This window comes from Aplysia californica, unplaced genomic scaffold (genome assembly GCF_000002075.1).
Source record: "Aplysia californica isolate F4 #8 unplaced genomic scaffold, AplCal3.0 scaffold00269, whole genome shotgun sequence".
Taxonomy (NCBI): Eukaryota; Metazoa; Mollusca; class Gastropoda; order Aplysiida; family Aplysiidae; genus Aplysia; species Aplysia californica.
Genome location: NW_004797539.1, coordinates 589,353 through 608,126, shown reverse-complemented (window position 1 = coordinate 608,126; position 18,774 = coordinate 589,353). Strand labels below are relative to the sequence as shown.

Sequence of the window (18,774 nt, the reverse complement as noted above, 5' to 3'; positions counted from 1 at the left end):
CCCATGTCTTTTAGCTTGTGATGGGCGACCCGCACACGTGTGACTGTGTGTGCATGTGTCTGGGTAGAGGGGGGTACATATGGTCCGGGCATGGAACATCAGTAGAAATACAAACGCAACAGTTATTTTTTTCCCCAGCAACTGATCAATACAATGAAAAGCTAATCTTGACATAGATCTACATAAATGAATTGCGCTCTGAACTGTGGAATCAAACGTTGCCATATGCTAGGCTCTACACTTCAACATAATTTATGTTTGGCAAACAATAAGTTATAGATGATAGATGAAACAGGCGTGCATTTGAACAAATTGGCCCTTTTACAGTGTGTGCTTGGTAGAGTTGAGTGTATTTTCTTGTAATTTTTCCAGCAATTCTTCAGAATTAAAAAACCCACAAAAATGCCTCTCATTTGAAACCAGACTACTTTTGATTGAGAAAGTCGAATACATATAACATTACTTGCTCAGCGCCTGAAATTATTTAGACAAAAACCCCATGTTTGCTATAACAAACACTTGGATTCAACAAAATTGAATAGTCCGACGGCTTCATTGAATCCGAGTTCTACAGTACTTTTATTCTTTCTGCAAAACAGGACAAGTTGAACACCTCACAAAGGTCTAGACCTACTTATGTAGCACGGTAAAGGGTGATCTGGCCAACATGCATTTCACTTTGATGGCATGCACCTCATTATGATGGCACAAATCTCTGTCTTCATAGTCATCACTGTTTACTTCTTCCTTCCTAAGGGAGTTAGAATTCAATGACAAAACAGTGTTGTTTTTGTGTCTCAGCTGACTTTTCATGTCCAGACCCCAGAACTCCTAGGCTCAGACGTTCCCTATAATATCATGTTTCGGAATATGTGATCGAGTGAGTTCAATGATACCACGAGGGAAAACTGGTTGTAATCAACATTTCACCAAAGTGAGGTATCGATCTACTAACAGGATTATTGATTACTACATGATTCGACTCTCATTTCTTCAAGATGCCTTTGCTCAGCTGTTCTCAGTGTGGCAGTTCAGTGAAACTGGTTGTGCTGATGTGGGGAACATTCTTCCAAAGCCTATACTGTAATGAGAAGTCATAAATCATTTCAATTTCAGAATAATTTGGAGTACTATGGTCACGTATAAAAAAATGTGCATCTCTCAGGAAGGCAAGAGGCAGCAACATTTTCCAATTAACTGTTAACATGTGTAATTTGTTTAGGAAATGTATTTCACATATGTAGAAATTCATACATTTTTATCCATCAGGTTGAACAACATGGGCAGGTCTCATAACTTTTGATAAGTTGGAAAACTTACAAAGTTTTGTGTCCTATGTCATGTTATGGAACTATTTTTCATGTAAAGTTCTTACAAAGCTATCACTATCATCAGTGAATAAATATTATTGTAAATACATGAAACAAGTAAGTCTTCATCAAGTTTGTATTTCATTTCCCTGTCCTGTCTAAGAGTCTTAAGTCTAAATGTCACTTCAGTGATGAGAATGATCCTTTTGAGGTGGGAAACAGCAAACAAAACAGTTGCAACTACTACTGGAATAATGACATCACTATTGATGCACCAATTACCCTACAATTCTTGATGAGTGCTAACCAGAACAATTCCCTTTTCTGTCATGGTTGTTGAAGAGGAGTTGTGTGTGTAAAACAACTTGGAAAAGACCTCCCCGTCCTTTTTTATTATGCACTAGAATTCAGTCCCTGATCACTTACATTTGATGGTAAGTGAGCGTACACCTGAGCATGACTTCTGGGCACAGACCACACAGTGGTATACACAGCGGTCAGCCCAAAGTTCAGGTGCATGGGACCAACAGATGCACGGGGGCAGAGCTTAAAGTATTAGTGAAGACGTCTACCACAAACCTGGTTTCCAACTCTTCTCAGAATCAAAGGCATCGCTTTCTTTCGCCTTCTGAGGACTGAGTGCATCTTGCCCAACTTTCATCCATTCCAACATGCCACTTTTGATGAGCACCTTTTTATTTTTTATTTCACTGGCAATTGAGCACTCAGTTTTAATGAAAGTATTTTTGTGTGTGTGTGTTTTTTTAGTAGAGTGTTACTGCGCTCACAACTGCACATGGTCATATGAGCGCCAAGGGGTGAATGTCAAAAAGAGAAGTCTATACAGGGAATCAGGCTTACTCTGCTCACACTCATCTCTCTAGCTTCAACAGCACAAAGTCAGCTTCGACTATCAAGGCACCCCGGAAATAGCAGATCACAAGAGTGTGACAAACATACAAAAGAAGAAGAGGAAAAATGACAATAGTAAGGATTACGAAAGAAAAAGCAGCAGTTCCCTGTTGCAGTTCAAGCACAGTTATGAGCATGACATTGATGAATCAGCCCATTTACAATTCTACTGAGCATAAGAACATGTTAATGTCCCCCCTTTGGGAATTCCCTAAAGATTAATAAGAGTTTTAGGGCACCTGCAACACAATTAGGTCATATAAGTGCTGAAGATTACAGATGTCACAAGAGAGTAGCAAACACAAAAAAGAAGGAAACCACACCAGAACACCTACCAGCCACCAACACCAAGCACTCAAACCCTGTGTTGCAGGACAACACCCCACACTGATTTACAAGCAAATGTTTTCTTCAATATATAAAAAAAAACAAAGATGCACTTTTTATCACATTTTACTGATATTCTTCAAAAAAATACAATCACACCTGTCACACTCGCATAGCCTACTTCAATAAGCTCTCAACATCATTCATACTCAAATATTCCTTAACAATCACCATGCATTTGCACTGTATTTATATAAACACAAAAGTAATGATAAAATATTGAACAAAATGGAAAATCTGCTCTGAAAAAGCCTGCTCATAGTAACGGTTCTGGTACTTCTATGATTTTTTGTTTTTTCTTGCATGAGGTCACATAAGATCCTGATACCGTTACATAACGTCTTCTCAGAAAACTAACATCACCATATGACTCTTGCTTAACCAACCACAAACAGCGTACTTCAAATGATCTTCCACACCCACCAGAAAGAAAATTAATGTGCTATCAACCAATCTTACTAAATCTATCCCAACAAATGACATCCCCTACTCCAACCTCCTCCATATTCATGAACCCCCAGGAAAATGGCAATCATACAATGAAAAAACCTTCAACGTACACAGACCACAGAGAGGAAGTACACACAATGTACACAGTTGCAAACATGTTAAGCATAATATTGTAAATTGGCTTTTTTCTTGGCTTGGACTTCAATAATAGCATCCATGTAGTCTTCGTGCGTCAGTTCAGTGGCCTCACGTCTCATAGCGATCATTCCCTGTGAGGGAGGTACAGAAGCATTGATTAGATTTATGAGAGATTCACATTTTTCAATACTATGATGAAAGTAATTGAAGACAGATAGGGTATGAGTGGCATCTGGACGAAACAGCATAAAACTGGTAAACAATCTGCAGAAGATGCAACCCTGTCCCCCTTAACACATTACACCCTAACTCACCTGGGATCGCCCGAGAACCTCCATATGCGCTCCACCCTGACTCACCCAGAATCGCCCGCTCCAACTAGGCGTCTTTAGATACGAAGTCTCCGGGGCTGAGATTTCGTTTTATATAGTTTATTGAAAAATGTTTCTTCTTTCATATATACTGAAAAGAAATTTTTCGGACCAGTAGTTTCAGTATTCCTTCCCCTTGCTTAGGATTTGGGAATAGACTTCCCGTTCAGAGCCTTAGGGTGGAATGTGTTAAAATGTTAACAAGATTTTAACTTTTCTCATGGTGACAACAAAAGTCCCTCATCGAAATCACATAACACAAAAAATGTTAGCATCTTCCCCATTGATAAATCAAATATATAATTCTAAGCCAGTGAGAATATTTCTCTAACACTATAACTAGTATAACTTGTATGACTAGATTACGAACAGTCAGGCACAGATAACTTGGAGAGAGACAAATGTGTTTGACACATCCATAATTCAGATAAAACCAATAAAACTAATAAAATAAAAAATTAAAGAAATAGGCCTATCGTACTGAACAATATCTAGGCTAGTAACTGCGATGGTCAGAACGAAAATCACGAACAGATATACTGCACAAAGCTTTTTGAGCGATGCTGTCTCTTTTTTTAAACCAGTTCAACCATCTTGTTGCATGTGATGTCAAGGCCAACTTCCTTTGCAATTTCTTCTACTTTTATCATCAGGTTTTAATTTTAGTAATAGTTGTGCGGCACCTACAAGACAAAAAGGTCACATAAGAACTGAAGATTAGAGGTGTTACAGCCATCAACTGACAAAAATATACATACTGCCTCAACGCAAACAGCCTTCAACTGGGCTCCATTGAAATCATCAGTGCAACGGGCAAGTTCCTCATAGTTGACATCTTTGCTGTAAGGAAAGAAAAAAATCGAAAATGTTTAACAACCTCAAACGATTCATAAAATGCAGCTTACAGTAGCATAACAATCACACTGGAAATGGCAAGCTGGAGTTGTAACCAGTAAAGAATATTAGGACTTACTGTGAAATCCATTTTTCGAATTGAGTACAAGTAACAATGCCATATGATCGCTCCCATCAGGCGTCTTTAGAAACGAAGTCTCGCCTTGATGTGACTCTGAGGCCGAGATTTCGCTTTACATAGTTATTGCAAAATGTTTCTTCTTCCGTTTGATACTGAAATGAAATTTTTCTGACCAGTAGTTTTAGTATTAGAGCCCATCGAAGTGTGATCGCGTTTGTGACACTTCGGAGGTAGTTTCCATTTGTTGAAAAGCAGCACAATTGAGTTTGAAAAAGAAAATAACGATGGATTTGAGTAACAGCAGGCAAATGACAAATCAGAGAGATCAGATACTGATGAAAACATTGTAGCAAGGTTTGGGGCGATTCCGATAAATCAGACGTAGAATTTAGATCTAGGGCCCGACCGTGAGACTGAGAGAGGGAGTGACGCGTCGGACACCCTGATTGAAAAAAGTTAGAACATTTCAAAAGGTTTTTGCACATGTCAAGTTACATTTTTCGGAAACTGCATTCATTTCTCTTTCTAATTATTTTTTTCAGGAATTTTGAAATTTGTATAGCATTTTTAAAAGTGTTTTTTAAATGCTTTTATTCACAGGAGGTGGGTTTGGGAATAGACTTCCCGTCCACAGTGTGGTGCAATGTGTTAACCCTATCCGTACGCCCTGGGGTCATTTTGTATCCCCTGGGTTGTATTCTTCACATTTTAGAATACTTCTAGTACGAAGACCTCTTTAAAACTTTCAGTAATTTTCAAAAAAATCATTTCGACAGACTGCTATCCAAAGCGCACGGATCGGATTACGAGTAAATTTCCTCTTAGAGTTACCCACGTCATATGGATACGATAGTAAAACACGACATACGGACAGAGTTAATAAAAGCACTAAAAACACCTGCCTTTAGTAACTATAGAGGAAACTTCTCTTGTAAAAAAGTATTAAAACCCCCCAGCAAACATTGTAAATAAAAGTAGTTTTATACTCAGATCAAACTTATTTCAAGCTTTGGGTTTTTTTCTGTAACTGCCAAGGAGAATCAATTCCTTTAAGTTAAATCTACATTCAGCTGGGTGCAATCCTATGTCAAAGCGACTATATAAATCATGATAACTGATACTTCTTCAAAAAATAAGAAAGAAAAATTTTGCTATATAAACTTAGGCCCACGTGAACATTTTTGAGAAAGGAAGCAAATGCTCTGGTCCATGAAAATAATCAAGAAGAGAAGAAAATTTTACCCTTAGAGCGCTGACTTCTTTCCCCTTATATTTCCCCTCTGTGCTGAATTTATTTTGGAAAAACGCCAGATTTGCACATATGCTTTTTTTTTTTTGCTAATACCTTTTTTATTTGTCAAAATTTCTTATGAAGGTAAGAATAAAAGTTTTAGAATATTGAAAGTTCTTTATGATTATGTTAAGCAAAACGTATTTTGTGGAAGTTATTATTGTAGTAGTGATGTTGAAAATGACTGAATAAAAACTGACGTTCATTAGATCTCTGGATCTAGATCCGAGTCTAGATGCTTCGTAGGCCTACATTATATTCCACAAAGTATTAGCTCTAGCATCAAAACCCTCGAAATCATCTTCATCTGAATCTGAAGCGACACTATTTTCATTTTCCTCGCGGGTCGCAATCTCGAATTTTCCGACTTCAGTATCACTCGACTTCAACATGAAACAAAAAACTCCTCACGCCTCGATCGAACCCCGTGACAAGCGTAGCCTACCAGCCAGCAGTATAAAAATTAGTACTTCGATCTTTTCGTACATCGCGTTATACTATGTCAATGTCTATCGCGACCGGCGGTCGTGATCAGCACTTTACGGAAGTTCGGGCCGTCATGACCAACCAGCACTCTAAGGGTTAACTATTTAATTCTACACTCAAGTGAACATTTTCCTTCTGATGAATCCCTCCAAAAAAAAAAGAAGAAACTTGTGTGCATACTTGACATTCATTTTGCGGGAGTGGATCTGCAAAATTCTGGCTCTTGCTTCCTCATTGGGCTGAGGGAACTCAATCTTTCTGTCCAGACGACCAGATCTCAACAAGGCTGGGTCAAGGATGTCCACTCTGTTTGTAGCTGCAATGACCTGAAGAAAGGTTGAAGTTGAATTTATCAACACAGCAACAGCAAAGTAAACTCTACTTTTCTTCATCACAAATACAGGTTTAAAAAAATATTATATATATGTACTTTAAAAAAAAAAAAAAATACATATATAGAGAGAGAAAATTAAGCTAATTGAGCAACTACACTTTATGATTAAGTCGTACACCATACCACCCTCCAAAGAAATTCTAGATATAATTGCTTCTTAAAAAAATTACGAAACTATTTCAGTTACAGTACCAAAACAAATAACATGAAGTGGACTATAAAAACCCAAACACTTTACACAATTCACTTTTCACTGTAAGCAGTATTATTCAGAAGAATACTGCCGGCCAAAAAATACACAGAAATGGCATACCTTGATCATAGCATTTGGTTGAAATCCATCCATCTGGTTCAAAAGCTCTAACATGGTTCTCTGTACTTCACGGTCACCTGCCTTCTCACTGTCGAATCGCTTGGTACCTGTAAGAGAAAGGAAACTAGTTATGCAGATCATTAAAAAAACTCATATTCTTTTACTCCTTTTTTCAAGCTATGAGACTAAGAAGATCAGTCTGACTAGCACTGAGAGGCATGTTTAAAAAAGAGCACAGAATTTCAGTTTGTCAACACCAAACTCCACTCCATCTAATGTGAAGAGCAATTCTCTTACTAATTACATTTTTAAAATTACAAATATTATAACACAAAAACAATAATAAATAAGATCTGCATGTAACAGTAATACCACATGCAGAATATGATTTGAAGGACAGAAACAGCTCATACCATTCTCATTCATATCATATTCAGTCAAATTCAAATAAAATAGTATCAGTGAACATAGCTTCTTAATTTGAGTAGGTTTGAGTGAAGAAAAACATGACAAAATAACAGTCAGACCGACTTAAAAGAACAAAGGAAACTAAAGACATAGGACCTACCAGATGCACCCTCCAACCACCAGCTACATTGCTTTTTAGGGCAATTCGTTACAAACAACCCTAGGTAACAGCCCACACTCTCATTCACATCAACAACTTCATTCCCACAGGCTTTGATGAACCATCAATTGTTTTCTCTTGTGGTTGTGTCTACAACCTACTTTCTCTTATTTATCCTTTGAGCCCTGACCTCCTGAGGCTACCGTGACCCTCTACCTGAGCTTCTGAGCGATATATTACTAATATCCATATGATCGTCAGAATCACATTACAAATCTTACTCAGGGTAGTCCTTGTCATTACCAGCATCCAATTCAGAAAGATCTTCAAAAAATCAACATCGTGAGTAGTAAACACTGTTTTCCGTACACATTTTGTCTCAGGCGAGCCGGGTTGGGGATGAGGTCTCGCTCACCGGTGTACCGGTGGCTAGGCATACGGATAGTTTTACGCGCAACCGGTGTACCGGAGGTAAGGGCTTAAAGGGTTAAAAAATCAATGCATCAAAGGCAGTGAATTTGAACGTACCAATAGCATCGAGCTCGTCAATAAAGATAATTGCTGGCTGTTTTTCCTTTGCAAGAGCAAAGGCATCGCGGACAAGTTTGGCCCCGTCACCAATGAACATCTGCACCAGCTGTGGTCCGGCCAGCTTCAAGAATGTCGACTTGGTCTGTGCAGCGCAAGCTCGAGCTAGGAGAGTTTTCCCAGTGCCAGGAGCTCCGTACAACAACACACCTGTAACAAAACACACAAAGTTTACTTCAGTGTATGCTGAAGGAAAAGTTAAAGCAAAGATCGATATTCAGTAACGGCTTGCCACAGAAGGCAAAATGCATTTTTAAAAACCTACTTCATAAAGAGAAAAGAAAGGTATAGTTACGGTCATAGTGCTAAGAAAGAGCAAATCAGAAAACTAACAATATGTGAGGCATCGTGGTGAAATCAGGCGTTGTCAAAATAGTGAAATCAAAGAAACTGGCATTTTTAAATCATTTTTTAAATTTTTTGACCCTGCGCCTTTATAGGATCCATTAAAAAAAATTTTTCTGTGTGGAGTTTACTGAAAAACGATTTAAGGTTAAAAAAAAAAGAGGTAAATTTGCAGTTTCCAAGCACTTTCAAGCTTTGGAAGTCAAACAACTTTGGCGGCCATTTTCTGGCTAATTTCATCTCTGTGTGCCCCACTTCTTTCAATCGCAAATATTTCAACTTCTGTTCATGATATTTAAGAACTTTTTTCATTAAAAGCAAGACAAAAGAACAAACTTTAAGATGATATCTATAACTCTATACAACCAAAAATTGACCGGCGTCATGACACATAAGGTAACAAAATACTATTTTAGTCGTCTCCCCACTCCCTCCCCTAGCAATGACAATGAAAAATTAAATTTTCATCCAAATTGCTTTAAAACGGGCTTAAAATGAAAATAAAGTAAATTCTAAGCACTATGGTTTTTAAAATATATTTTAAAAATCCATTGATAAATAAAAAAGTTATTGAGATTTTTGTTTGCAAAATGTTGGAGGACCTTCATATAGGAAAATATCGCCAAAATGTGGGACATGTCTTGATGTATTTTGAGTAAAAACTGTTCATAAGTCAGTAATGAATTGGAGCATATGAATGAAACTTCGCATCTTCCAGTGATTTTTAGTGCAGAATCTAGCAGAATCTAGTTCTGCTCTGCTATCACTTTTTTGATGTCTTTATTACTTTGGATCTTAAAGACTGATATTTGCGTGAAATTTGTTGAATTGCGTGACATCGTTTTTACCGCACCCCTTCTAAAACTCAGTAAAGCGCTATCAGGAAAACCCACGATGAAGTCATCGGTGACCTATTTAGTTATAGGCAGCCAATCACATACCGCCTAGCGATCACGCGCCTCTTGCATGCCGGCACTTCGCGTTTGGAATGCGCCATCTAGTTTCCAACTCTAGTGTTTTATCAATGGATGGGTGGTAATTTAAAGTTGGTACGTAAAATGTACTAAACGCAGAGATCTGAAATTTTACAGCAATGAAGAAGACATAACTGTGTGGTCGGCGATCAACCAGCAGCTCCGCTTAGTTTTCGAACCACAGAGGAAATTCGCACAAACACTGCAACATCTCCGGTTCTAGAAATCGTTCGGGATTGTACGCTGGCAAGTCATTAGTTTAACCTTTCCTCTGATTGGTTGCCGAGTTTAATTTATTTTCGTCCACGAATTTTCCCGTAACTATACTATGAAGAGAGTCACTTCTGATTCCGAGCGGCCCAAAAATTACCCCTCGCGCGGAGGCCGATTTCCAGCCCAAGGCGCAACGAGATATTGGCATTGCCAGAGCTGTTAAAGTACTTTTAAAAAAGTACTTAAGTACAAATTTAAGTACAATCTAAAAAATGTACTTAAGTACAATAAAAGTACTTTCCTTTAAAATGTACTTGAGTACAAGTACTTTTTAAAAAAGTACTTATGAGTACATTTTGAGTACTTTCTGCTAATATGCTAAAACACTTCAGCGCTTATGCAAAACATCATATTTTATAACTTATCCAGTATATTTGACAAAATAGGCTATTTATTGCTAAAAATGTAAACAGTATACATAGCATTTGAATATACAATGTACGCACTGAACGGTGGAAATGGTCCGTGAAGTTGAACAAAAAACAACCCAAATGAACAGACGCAACTAGTGGGTAAGTGATATTATGAATAGAACTTGTTTGAGCAAGACAATGTGATCAAATGTAAGTCAGTCCTAGAGGTCGGAAAGTTCTACAGAAAGAGTATCCAAATTAAAAAATGTAGATACAAAGTTGCTCTTAAGAAAACAGTTTCAGTTTCAATTGATTATAGTGGTCTGACAGATTTTGGTCATACTGTGTAGTCCACGGCGCCAACGGCAAACCAAAATACAATAGTTTCCTAGAGTCTAGTAAGTGTAGTGTAACCAAAGATTCTCTACTGCAGTTGTCTCCGCCTAAGATCCCAGTGCTCGGAAGCAAGGAAAATACGGGATCTTAGCCAACGAAGCCAAGGAAGAATCTACAGTGACCCATGAACTGACGTGACCCCTGGGTGGATTTATGACATATGGCAAGCAAAGAGTGGTCAACCTTGATGACCAATCACAGTGGCATGAGGCATGCCATAAATAATATTATATATACACACTCATTAGCCTATCGTGAGTCTTGAGATCTTTATCTACGTTTATCCAGTTGCCCCTCCCCTTTACCTGTCCAACAATTTTAGCTTTCCATCTCTGATTGAGTCCCCCCCCCCCACCTCCTTTGTCGTTACGCACCATTACGATGTGACCGCACTAATTAAAATTCAGGTTGTCTCGCAAATTCAGGAAAAACTGCTTTCAATGGTCAGGGAAGAGTTCACGGTTTGATGTGATCCCGCCTGGAGCGAACTTGTAGGCCCTACCCACCCAAGGAGTGATGTAAGTTTAGGTGGTGAGGTCAGATGCGAGTGCGATGTTTGGGGAAAAGAAACGCATCGGTCAGTTCACACCTTGGTGTGATCCCGTCTGGAGCAAACACTGTACCGTTTCAAGGAGTTTTACAACGCTTGTGATCACATTCACGATAGTGGCTGATCTTTGAGGCGACGGGCCGTTCTTTGATCTCAACTTTTAACTCTTGGCGGTTGATCGGGTTTTTGTTCCCTAAATTATGATCAGAAATGCCTGCACTTACCCTTTCATTTAGCTACCAAAGTACTCAAAATGTACTTTAAAAGTACTCAAAAGTACTTTTATAAAAAGTATCAGAGTACAGTAAAAGTACTGGTTTCAAAAATGTACCGGAGTACAGTAAAAGTACCGAAAATTGTAACGTAAGTACAAGTACCGGAGTACTTGTACTCCGTTACTACCAGCTCTGGGCATTGCTACCCCCCCCCAAGAAAACAGTCTCCATACATTTCAAATTAGCACATTTGCCATAATTTTAAAGGTCTCAAAGTAGAACTTTGGCAGTTTATCTTTATTCAAAGTACCTTTAGGAGGCTGGATGCCCAAGGCTTCAAATCTTTCTTTGTGTGTCATAGGAAGAACCACTGCCTCAATCAGCTGAAAAATGGAAAAAGCTCGATAAGGTAATAGAAGCAAATAGTTAAAAACATCTTCCAATTAATTTTTCAAAATTTTTTTCACTCTCAAACTGGTCGCTTTATTTCTATGCATGCTTGTATTCATATACATGCACATACACATATTTCATATAAATCCATTCTAGTCAAGTAAACATGCGAACACAATTTCTATCTTTTAAAACAGAACCAAAAAACCCCTTAAAAAACAACTCAACTCATGGTGCTTAGCTACTACATTCCCAATGGCCAATTTGAATAAAATCATTAGCTTCTTCCTAATCAATAACTATTTCCAACAGAGTAAATTTCAAAACAATTTGAAGTGACCAACCCATATGTTACTGGTGTCCTATGGTTTGCGGCAATCCCCCCCCCCCCCCCCCCCCCCCACCAGGAAAAGTATAAAAATAAAAACACCATAAAATATAAAATACCAATAAAAAGAAGCAATAAAAGTAAAGTAGAATCACTTTACATACAAAGCATGTTCTTTAACTGTGGGGAAATAGTTATTGCCATAAGACAATATCTAATTGTTTAGACTGTTTGCTTTGTACAATTTATTTTGTAGAATTCACACTGTTAAACTTTACCTCTTGGATTTGTTTATCCAGGCCACCAATGTCAGCATACTGCTCTGTAGGTCTTTCATCCACTTCCATCGCCTTCACTCTCGAGTCATACCTGTAAAAGGACATTCCAAGGATTGCATAATGAGTTCTTCAAGAAAATGCCACATTTAAATCACGAAAACAAAAGCAAAATGTAGTTGCCTTTAACTAAAGCAAAAAATCCTGTCCTTAGCTTGTCCATATTAAGTCCTTTTCACAATCAAAGCTTCTGAAAATTACCCCCAATATACCCAAATGTAAACAAACATGTAAAATAACTACATGACAAAATGAATAAAGAGCAATAGCAAAAAACTCACTCAGCAGGCAGTGTCTCAAGAATCAGATAGGAGTCTTTGTTCACACCCTGTAAACAATAATAACACAGTTGTCATTATAGAGAACAATACAACAGGTCAATAACAAAATCTAATAAATCATAGTAAGATAAAATTAGTGTCAGCCTAGGCATTGAGACAAAGTGGAAACATATATATCAAAGGGAAAAACGAGAAATATTTCATAGTTTCATTTTGAAAGTAACTCTTAACAAATACAATCAAAGAAAAAGGAAATGAAAAAATAAATACGATCTCATTTTACATTGTCTTTACATATCATGGCTTCTCTTCATTACAACTGAGCTATTTATCCACGCTTCCATTCAACAATTAAAAATGTATTGCCCTAAAACCATAGTTTTATAGAGTTCACGCACCACCAGATCTCCAGGCTTCAAATTCTCTGCATCGACCAGACCAATGACAGGCAGGAAATAAGTCTGAGAATTAGAGAAAGAAACAAAAAACATTTTCTAACACTAAAACAATTTAATAAAGCAAGTCAGAGGAGTGTGAAAAATACTTTCGAACAGCCCAGTAGGCAACACATCACTTACAACTTCTAAAAATTTATTCTTTCACAACAGACAAACTAAAAAACAAAAAAATAGAAAGCCAAACAATCTGGAAAATAGATGTTTTATAAGAAAGAAGGAGTAAACCACATCAGAGGACAAACCAACCACACACACCAAACAAAATCCCTTAAAAAGTGAATGTAATAGCCGAAAGTACGTTTTAAGCAGATACATTTCAGACATAGCTTTTTAGGAATAAAAATGCTGAATGAAACTTTAGAAGGTGAAAGTTACTGCCGAGATTAGGTTTAAAGTCGAGTACGTTACACTGGGGTATTAGTGTAGATATCACCCATATATGTTGTCTGTAGAGCATCTATTACAAGCTTTGAGAGGTGTGAATGGTTGCTCACTGAAAATTGCAAATTGGCCATTGAATGCTAAAATGCTAAACACTACAGCTTCTGAAAACAATGTAAAAAACATTCAAGAATATTACAAAACAGAAGAATATTATTATCATAAAAAACAAAATTTCATTTCTAATAAATAAGCAGCCCCACATCATCTCCAGCATGAATGTATCTATTACAGACCTGTCTTGTGGATGTTTTGATAACAGCGCACTTTCCTTTCCTTTGAGAATCCAGATCAATATTAGCACCATCTTCTTCTCCTTGATCTTGAGGGTCAACATCCAACAGCTGAATGAAAAAAAAAAAAGATTCAAAGTGAGAAAATTGGAATTTCTGGAAAAATGTTTCACTGCCAAAACACCTGTATAGTGACCTGCATAAGACTCATACATCTATGACCAATCACAGAAATTTTAATCTGATTCTATCCTGTAATCTTTATCAAACCCACAAGGCACAAATTTAATGTCTCCCCCCTAAGACTTTTATCTCTTTCCTTAGAGTAACATCCTTCTCATTCTACTTGTATTAATGTCTAGTCACAGTAATCATACCAAACACTCCAACAGAACAAAGAAGCAGGGAGGCTTGTTCCATATGATGCCTCATGTTAAACATAAGACCGAATTTCATATCAACAGGTCTCGGACCAAGTCTTCTATGCAATAAGCTATTTCTTTCTTCCTTCTAATTCTAAGAACAAAAACTGACTGCATGATTTATCACATTAGAAACACATAGTCCAACCTGCTCCAACGACCAACTGTCTATGACAACAAGACATTCGTCCATACAAACAACCACATACCATCGCCCACCTCCCCCCTTGAATTTTTAAATACTGTAATGACACTGTCCACGACATAATACACATATCTCAGACAACTGCTTTTTTCCTGAAACAAAATAGGTGGCCATATTCGACAATTTTGATAGTATATGTAGAGATTCCTCCTTCACTCTTTAACCCCAGAATTATTTGCCACATTTTGATGGAATCTTTCCCTGGTCTTGAGAAATGTATCACGGGGAAAAGAAAAAAAAATGTACACAAAATGGCTCAAACTGTGTCAAAATTGAAAGAGGAAGCATTTATCTGACACTTCCGAGTAAAAATAAATTTGCTCGGATTCATAAGAGATTGCATTAGCAGCAATACTTCATGCACTCTGCCATCTATCGGATGCTGGGATCTTCCATTTGGGGACTGGCTGAGTTTCACTGGCCGCTCTCATTGTCTGCTAGGGGTAATTGAGTAATAACTTCATTAAAAATGTCTTCTACAAATTCTCAAACAGGCAAATGATGAGAATGTGTTTTCCTTGTTCAAAAGGACTCGATTTTCCAAGGCTGGCCATGTACTGAAAATGCCTGATTTCACAATCTTTAAGGTAGAATAGTCTAGAAGACAGCAAATCATAACAGGTACGAGAAATGAGAAATGTAGATGCCAAGAGGGAACCCCACAAGAAATGGTCTCATTGGCCATAGCAGAAGCCACAAATCATTTTAATCCTTTTTTCTCAGAGCTTCCAGCAGCTGATGTCATTTTTCGAGGATTTTCGGGGTTTGAAGGGGGACAGCGTCCCCTTTATGTTTGAGAATTTTTGGTTTCAGAGCATCCTAAGTATGCCATTTCTGGCTATTCAAGCCAAAATTTAACAGAAAATAAGTGAGAAATAAAACACACTTTGCATAGGTCTACATAATTTTCTGCTTGTGTTAATCCATATATTTCCAAATCCAAAGCCATGCTTTCTCCCTTGTACAGATACTGTACATCCACAACTAGATCTATAAAACTTGACAGTTAATGTTCAACCTTTTTCTGCTAGTGTTGGTTTGCACCATAATCATCATAAGGTGTAGAATCCTTATAATAATAGTATAACAGCTTGACTTGATCTAGATCTAATATCTCTAGATTCTAGTCTAGATTCATTGATCTAGATCTAGATCTAGATCTAGATCTAGTCTAGATCTAAATAACTTGACAGCTTATTCAACTTAAATCTACAACAAAACTTACAAATAAACAAGTCTGGTAAAAAAAATCAAGCTCTCTTTTGAGTTTTCTTTTCTTGGCAGGCCCAAGATCTATTGAATCACAATCGTCATTTCTTCCTCTTGTTTACATAGCTGGTGCTCTGCTTCTTGAGCTTTAGAAAGTGAAAGACACTGTCTACACTTTCAAATAAAACAGCACTTCCGGTATGGGTTGGTTATTGTTGACTATTGGTAATAACGGACATTTTTTATTTTGCATTTTTTTAAAATAATAATTTTTTGCACGAATTTTCACGGAAATTTTTCCATTTGCGGAATTCTGCTAATTTGCGGCCGCAAAATTGCGGAAGACTGGAAGCCCTGATTTCTTATATATTTCGATTACACAATGTTTTTCTCTGCAGATGCATTCTGCATCATCAAACATTGAAGGACAAACTATTATTACATTATAATTACAAATATATTTATACAAAGCGCAGGCAGGAACATAGTAAAAAAAACAAACTCACCTCAATGACATTGGACACAAGGTAAGGAAGGGTCTTGTTCACTTTGATCTTCTCTGTATTTTCTTTTATCTTCTCTTTCTGTGCCTGCAGCTCATGTGATATCCTCATGATTTCAGACCTCATGATCTAGTTTTTTTTTAATGAAACAAAAGCATTATATCACAGTACAAAAAAACCAACAAAACACACCCCCCCCCCCTCCCATCCCCGAAAAAAAATTCTGCAGGCCAGTTGTACACATTTAAACAAAAACCCCATGGGGCTTCATCTGTAATGGTTATTTAACAAATAACATCTATGAGCATGAATCATCTGCTAAGAACTTTTATTTTAAGTGTACGTTGTAACGCTTCAAGAACTTTAAAACTTTCACAGTTCAGTGTATTACTGCAATTGCAATACAAGTAGGTCACATAAGTGCAAACGATTAGAAGTGTTACTAAAGAGTAACACAAACAAGGAGAGATAATTACGATAGATGTTTTATAGAAGAGAAAGAACAAACCACAACAGAAAAACCCGCCAACCACCCACCCACCTTGAAATTTTACTGAAGTATAAAAGATCATAAAAATATTCCCCTAATAACTAAAACAAAAAAACAACAAATAATTATCATTTTTCAAAGTACTCCACCATGCATCTAGAAGTCTAAATGGGAAAAGCAAAGAAACTGTCACGGGCAAGGTAAAAACTAATTAAACTAATAACTCCATTATAACACACTACTCACCTTGATTTCATTATCAAGCAAACGAGCTCGTCCAACAATTTCATCTGTGGCCATACGAAGAACCTCTTCACCAACAGACTCCTGAATGGAGCAAGGGAGAAAGGAAATTTTTAATTTTCAAATTCATAAAATAACATAAAATGTTCTGTCTGCCCTATCAAAATTGTAAAATCACTCGGAGTCATCAAGACATTTAAATAATTGCATGCGCAAAAGCTGGACACTGTGAAATTCACAATTTTATAACGTCAAATTTCTCAAGAACAGGTACTGAGCAGAGAGAACTTAGTAATTCTAGTCCAGTTCTAGGGTAGCGACTTGATGATCAGGCCTGTTGAATTGCAATTGTACTAGTAATGATCCTTTGCAAGAACTTGGCAATCCTAATCAGAGCTGTTAAAGTACTTTTAAAAAAGTACTTAAGTACAAATTTAAGTACAATTTAAAAAATGTACTTAAGTACAGTAAAAGTACTTTCCTATAAAATGTACTTGAGTACAAGTACTTTAAAAAAAAGTACTTATGAGTACTTTCTGCTAATATGCTAAAACACTTCAGCGCTTATGCAAAACATCATATTTTATAACTTATCCAGTATATTTGACAAATTAGGCTCTTTATTACTAAAAATGTAAACAGTATACAAAGCATTTGAATATACAATGAACGCACTGAACGGTGGAAATGGTTCGTGGAGTTGAACAAAAAACAACCCAAATGAACAGACGCAACTAGTGGGTAAGTGATATTATGAATAGAACTTGTTTGAGCAAGACAATGTGATCAAATGAAAGTCAGTCCTAGAGGTCGGAAAGTTCTACAGAAAGAGTATCCAAATTGAAAAATGTAGATACAAAGTTGCTCTTAAGAAAACATAAAATTGATGAAAATGGCCCACATAGAAATTGGAAAAGTGCATTGAATTCTTCATTAACAAATCCTCAAGGAATCAATGTAGCCTTAAGCAAAAACCACCCAAACAAAGTTGAAAAGAAATTTAGGCAGCCTAAAAATTGTTAGATACACATTGAGAACACAGTTTCAGTTTCAATTGATTATAGTGGTCTGACAGATTTTGGTCACACTGTGTAGTCCACGGCGCCAACGGCAAACCAAAATACAATAGTTTTCTAGAGTCTAGTAAGTGTAGTGTAACCAAAGATTCTCTACTGCAGTAGTCTCCGCCTAAGATCCCAGTGCTCGGAAGCAAGGAAAATATGGGATCTTAGCCAACGAAGCCAAGGAAGAATCTACAGTGACCCATGAACTGACGTGACCCCTGGGTGGATTTATGACATATGGCAAGCAAAGAGTGGTCAACCTTGATGACCAATCACAGTGGCATGAGGCATGCCATAAATAATATTATATATACACACTCATTAGCCTATCGTGAGTCTTGAGATCTTTATCTACGCTTATCCAGTTGCCCCTCCCCTTTACCTGTCCAACAATTTTAGCTTTCCATCTCTGATTGAGTCCCCCCCCCCCCCCCCCACCCCAACCTCCTTTGTCATTACGCACCATTACGATGTGACCACACTAATTAAAATTCAGGTTGTCTCGCAAATTCGGGAAAAACTGCTTTCAATGGTCAGGGAAGAGTTCACAGTTTGATGTGATCTCGCCTGGAGCGAACTTGCAGGCCCTACCCACCCAGGGAGTGATGTAAGTTTAGGTGGTGAGGTCAGATGCGAGTGCGATGTTTGGGGAAAAGAAACGCATCGGTCAGTTCACACCTTGGTGTGATCCCGTCTGGGGCAAACACTGTACCGTTTCAAGGAGTTTTACAACGCTTGTGATCACGTTCACGATAGTGGCTGATCTTTGAGGCGACGGGCCATTCTTTGATCTCAACTTTTAACTCTTGGCGGTTGATCAGGTTTTTGCTCCGTAAATTATGATCAGAAATGCCTGCACTTACCCTTTCATTAAGCTAA

The 18,774-nt window shown here is 37.4% G+C and overlaps 1 protein-coding gene across 1 annotated transcript in view; it reads right to left on the bottom strand.

Moving 5' to 3' along the window:
- Positions 1-2,659: 2,659 nt before the first annotated feature.
- Positions 2,660-18,774, bottom strand: part of LOC101855800 (26S proteasome regulatory subunit 6A-B) — a 24,228-nt gene continuing 8,113 nt past the window's right edge. The window contains exons 2-13 of the mRNA XM_005101056.3: positions 16,835-16,915; positions 16,102-16,227; positions 13,763-13,870; positions 13,026-13,088; positions 12,628-12,674; positions 12,290-12,380; positions 11,601-11,673; positions 8,125-8,334; positions 7,029-7,135; positions 6,502-6,647; positions 4,327-4,408; positions 2,660-3,328 (exon numbers count right to left, since the gene is read on the bottom strand). Of these exons, the coding sequence (XP_005101113.1) occupies positions 3,218-3,328; positions 4,327-4,408; positions 6,502-6,647; positions 7,029-7,135; positions 8,125-8,334; positions 11,601-11,673; positions 12,290-12,380; positions 12,628-12,674; positions 13,026-13,088; positions 13,763-13,870; positions 16,102-16,227; positions 16,835-16,915 (1,245 nt within the window). The 3' untranslated portion in view covers positions 2,660-3,217. The remainder of the gene's footprint in view (positions 3,329-4,326; positions 4,409-6,501; positions 6,648-7,028; positions 7,136-8,124; positions 8,335-11,600; positions 11,674-12,289; positions 12,381-12,627; positions 12,675-13,025; positions 13,089-13,762; positions 13,871-16,101; positions 16,228-16,834; positions 16,916-18,774) is intronic.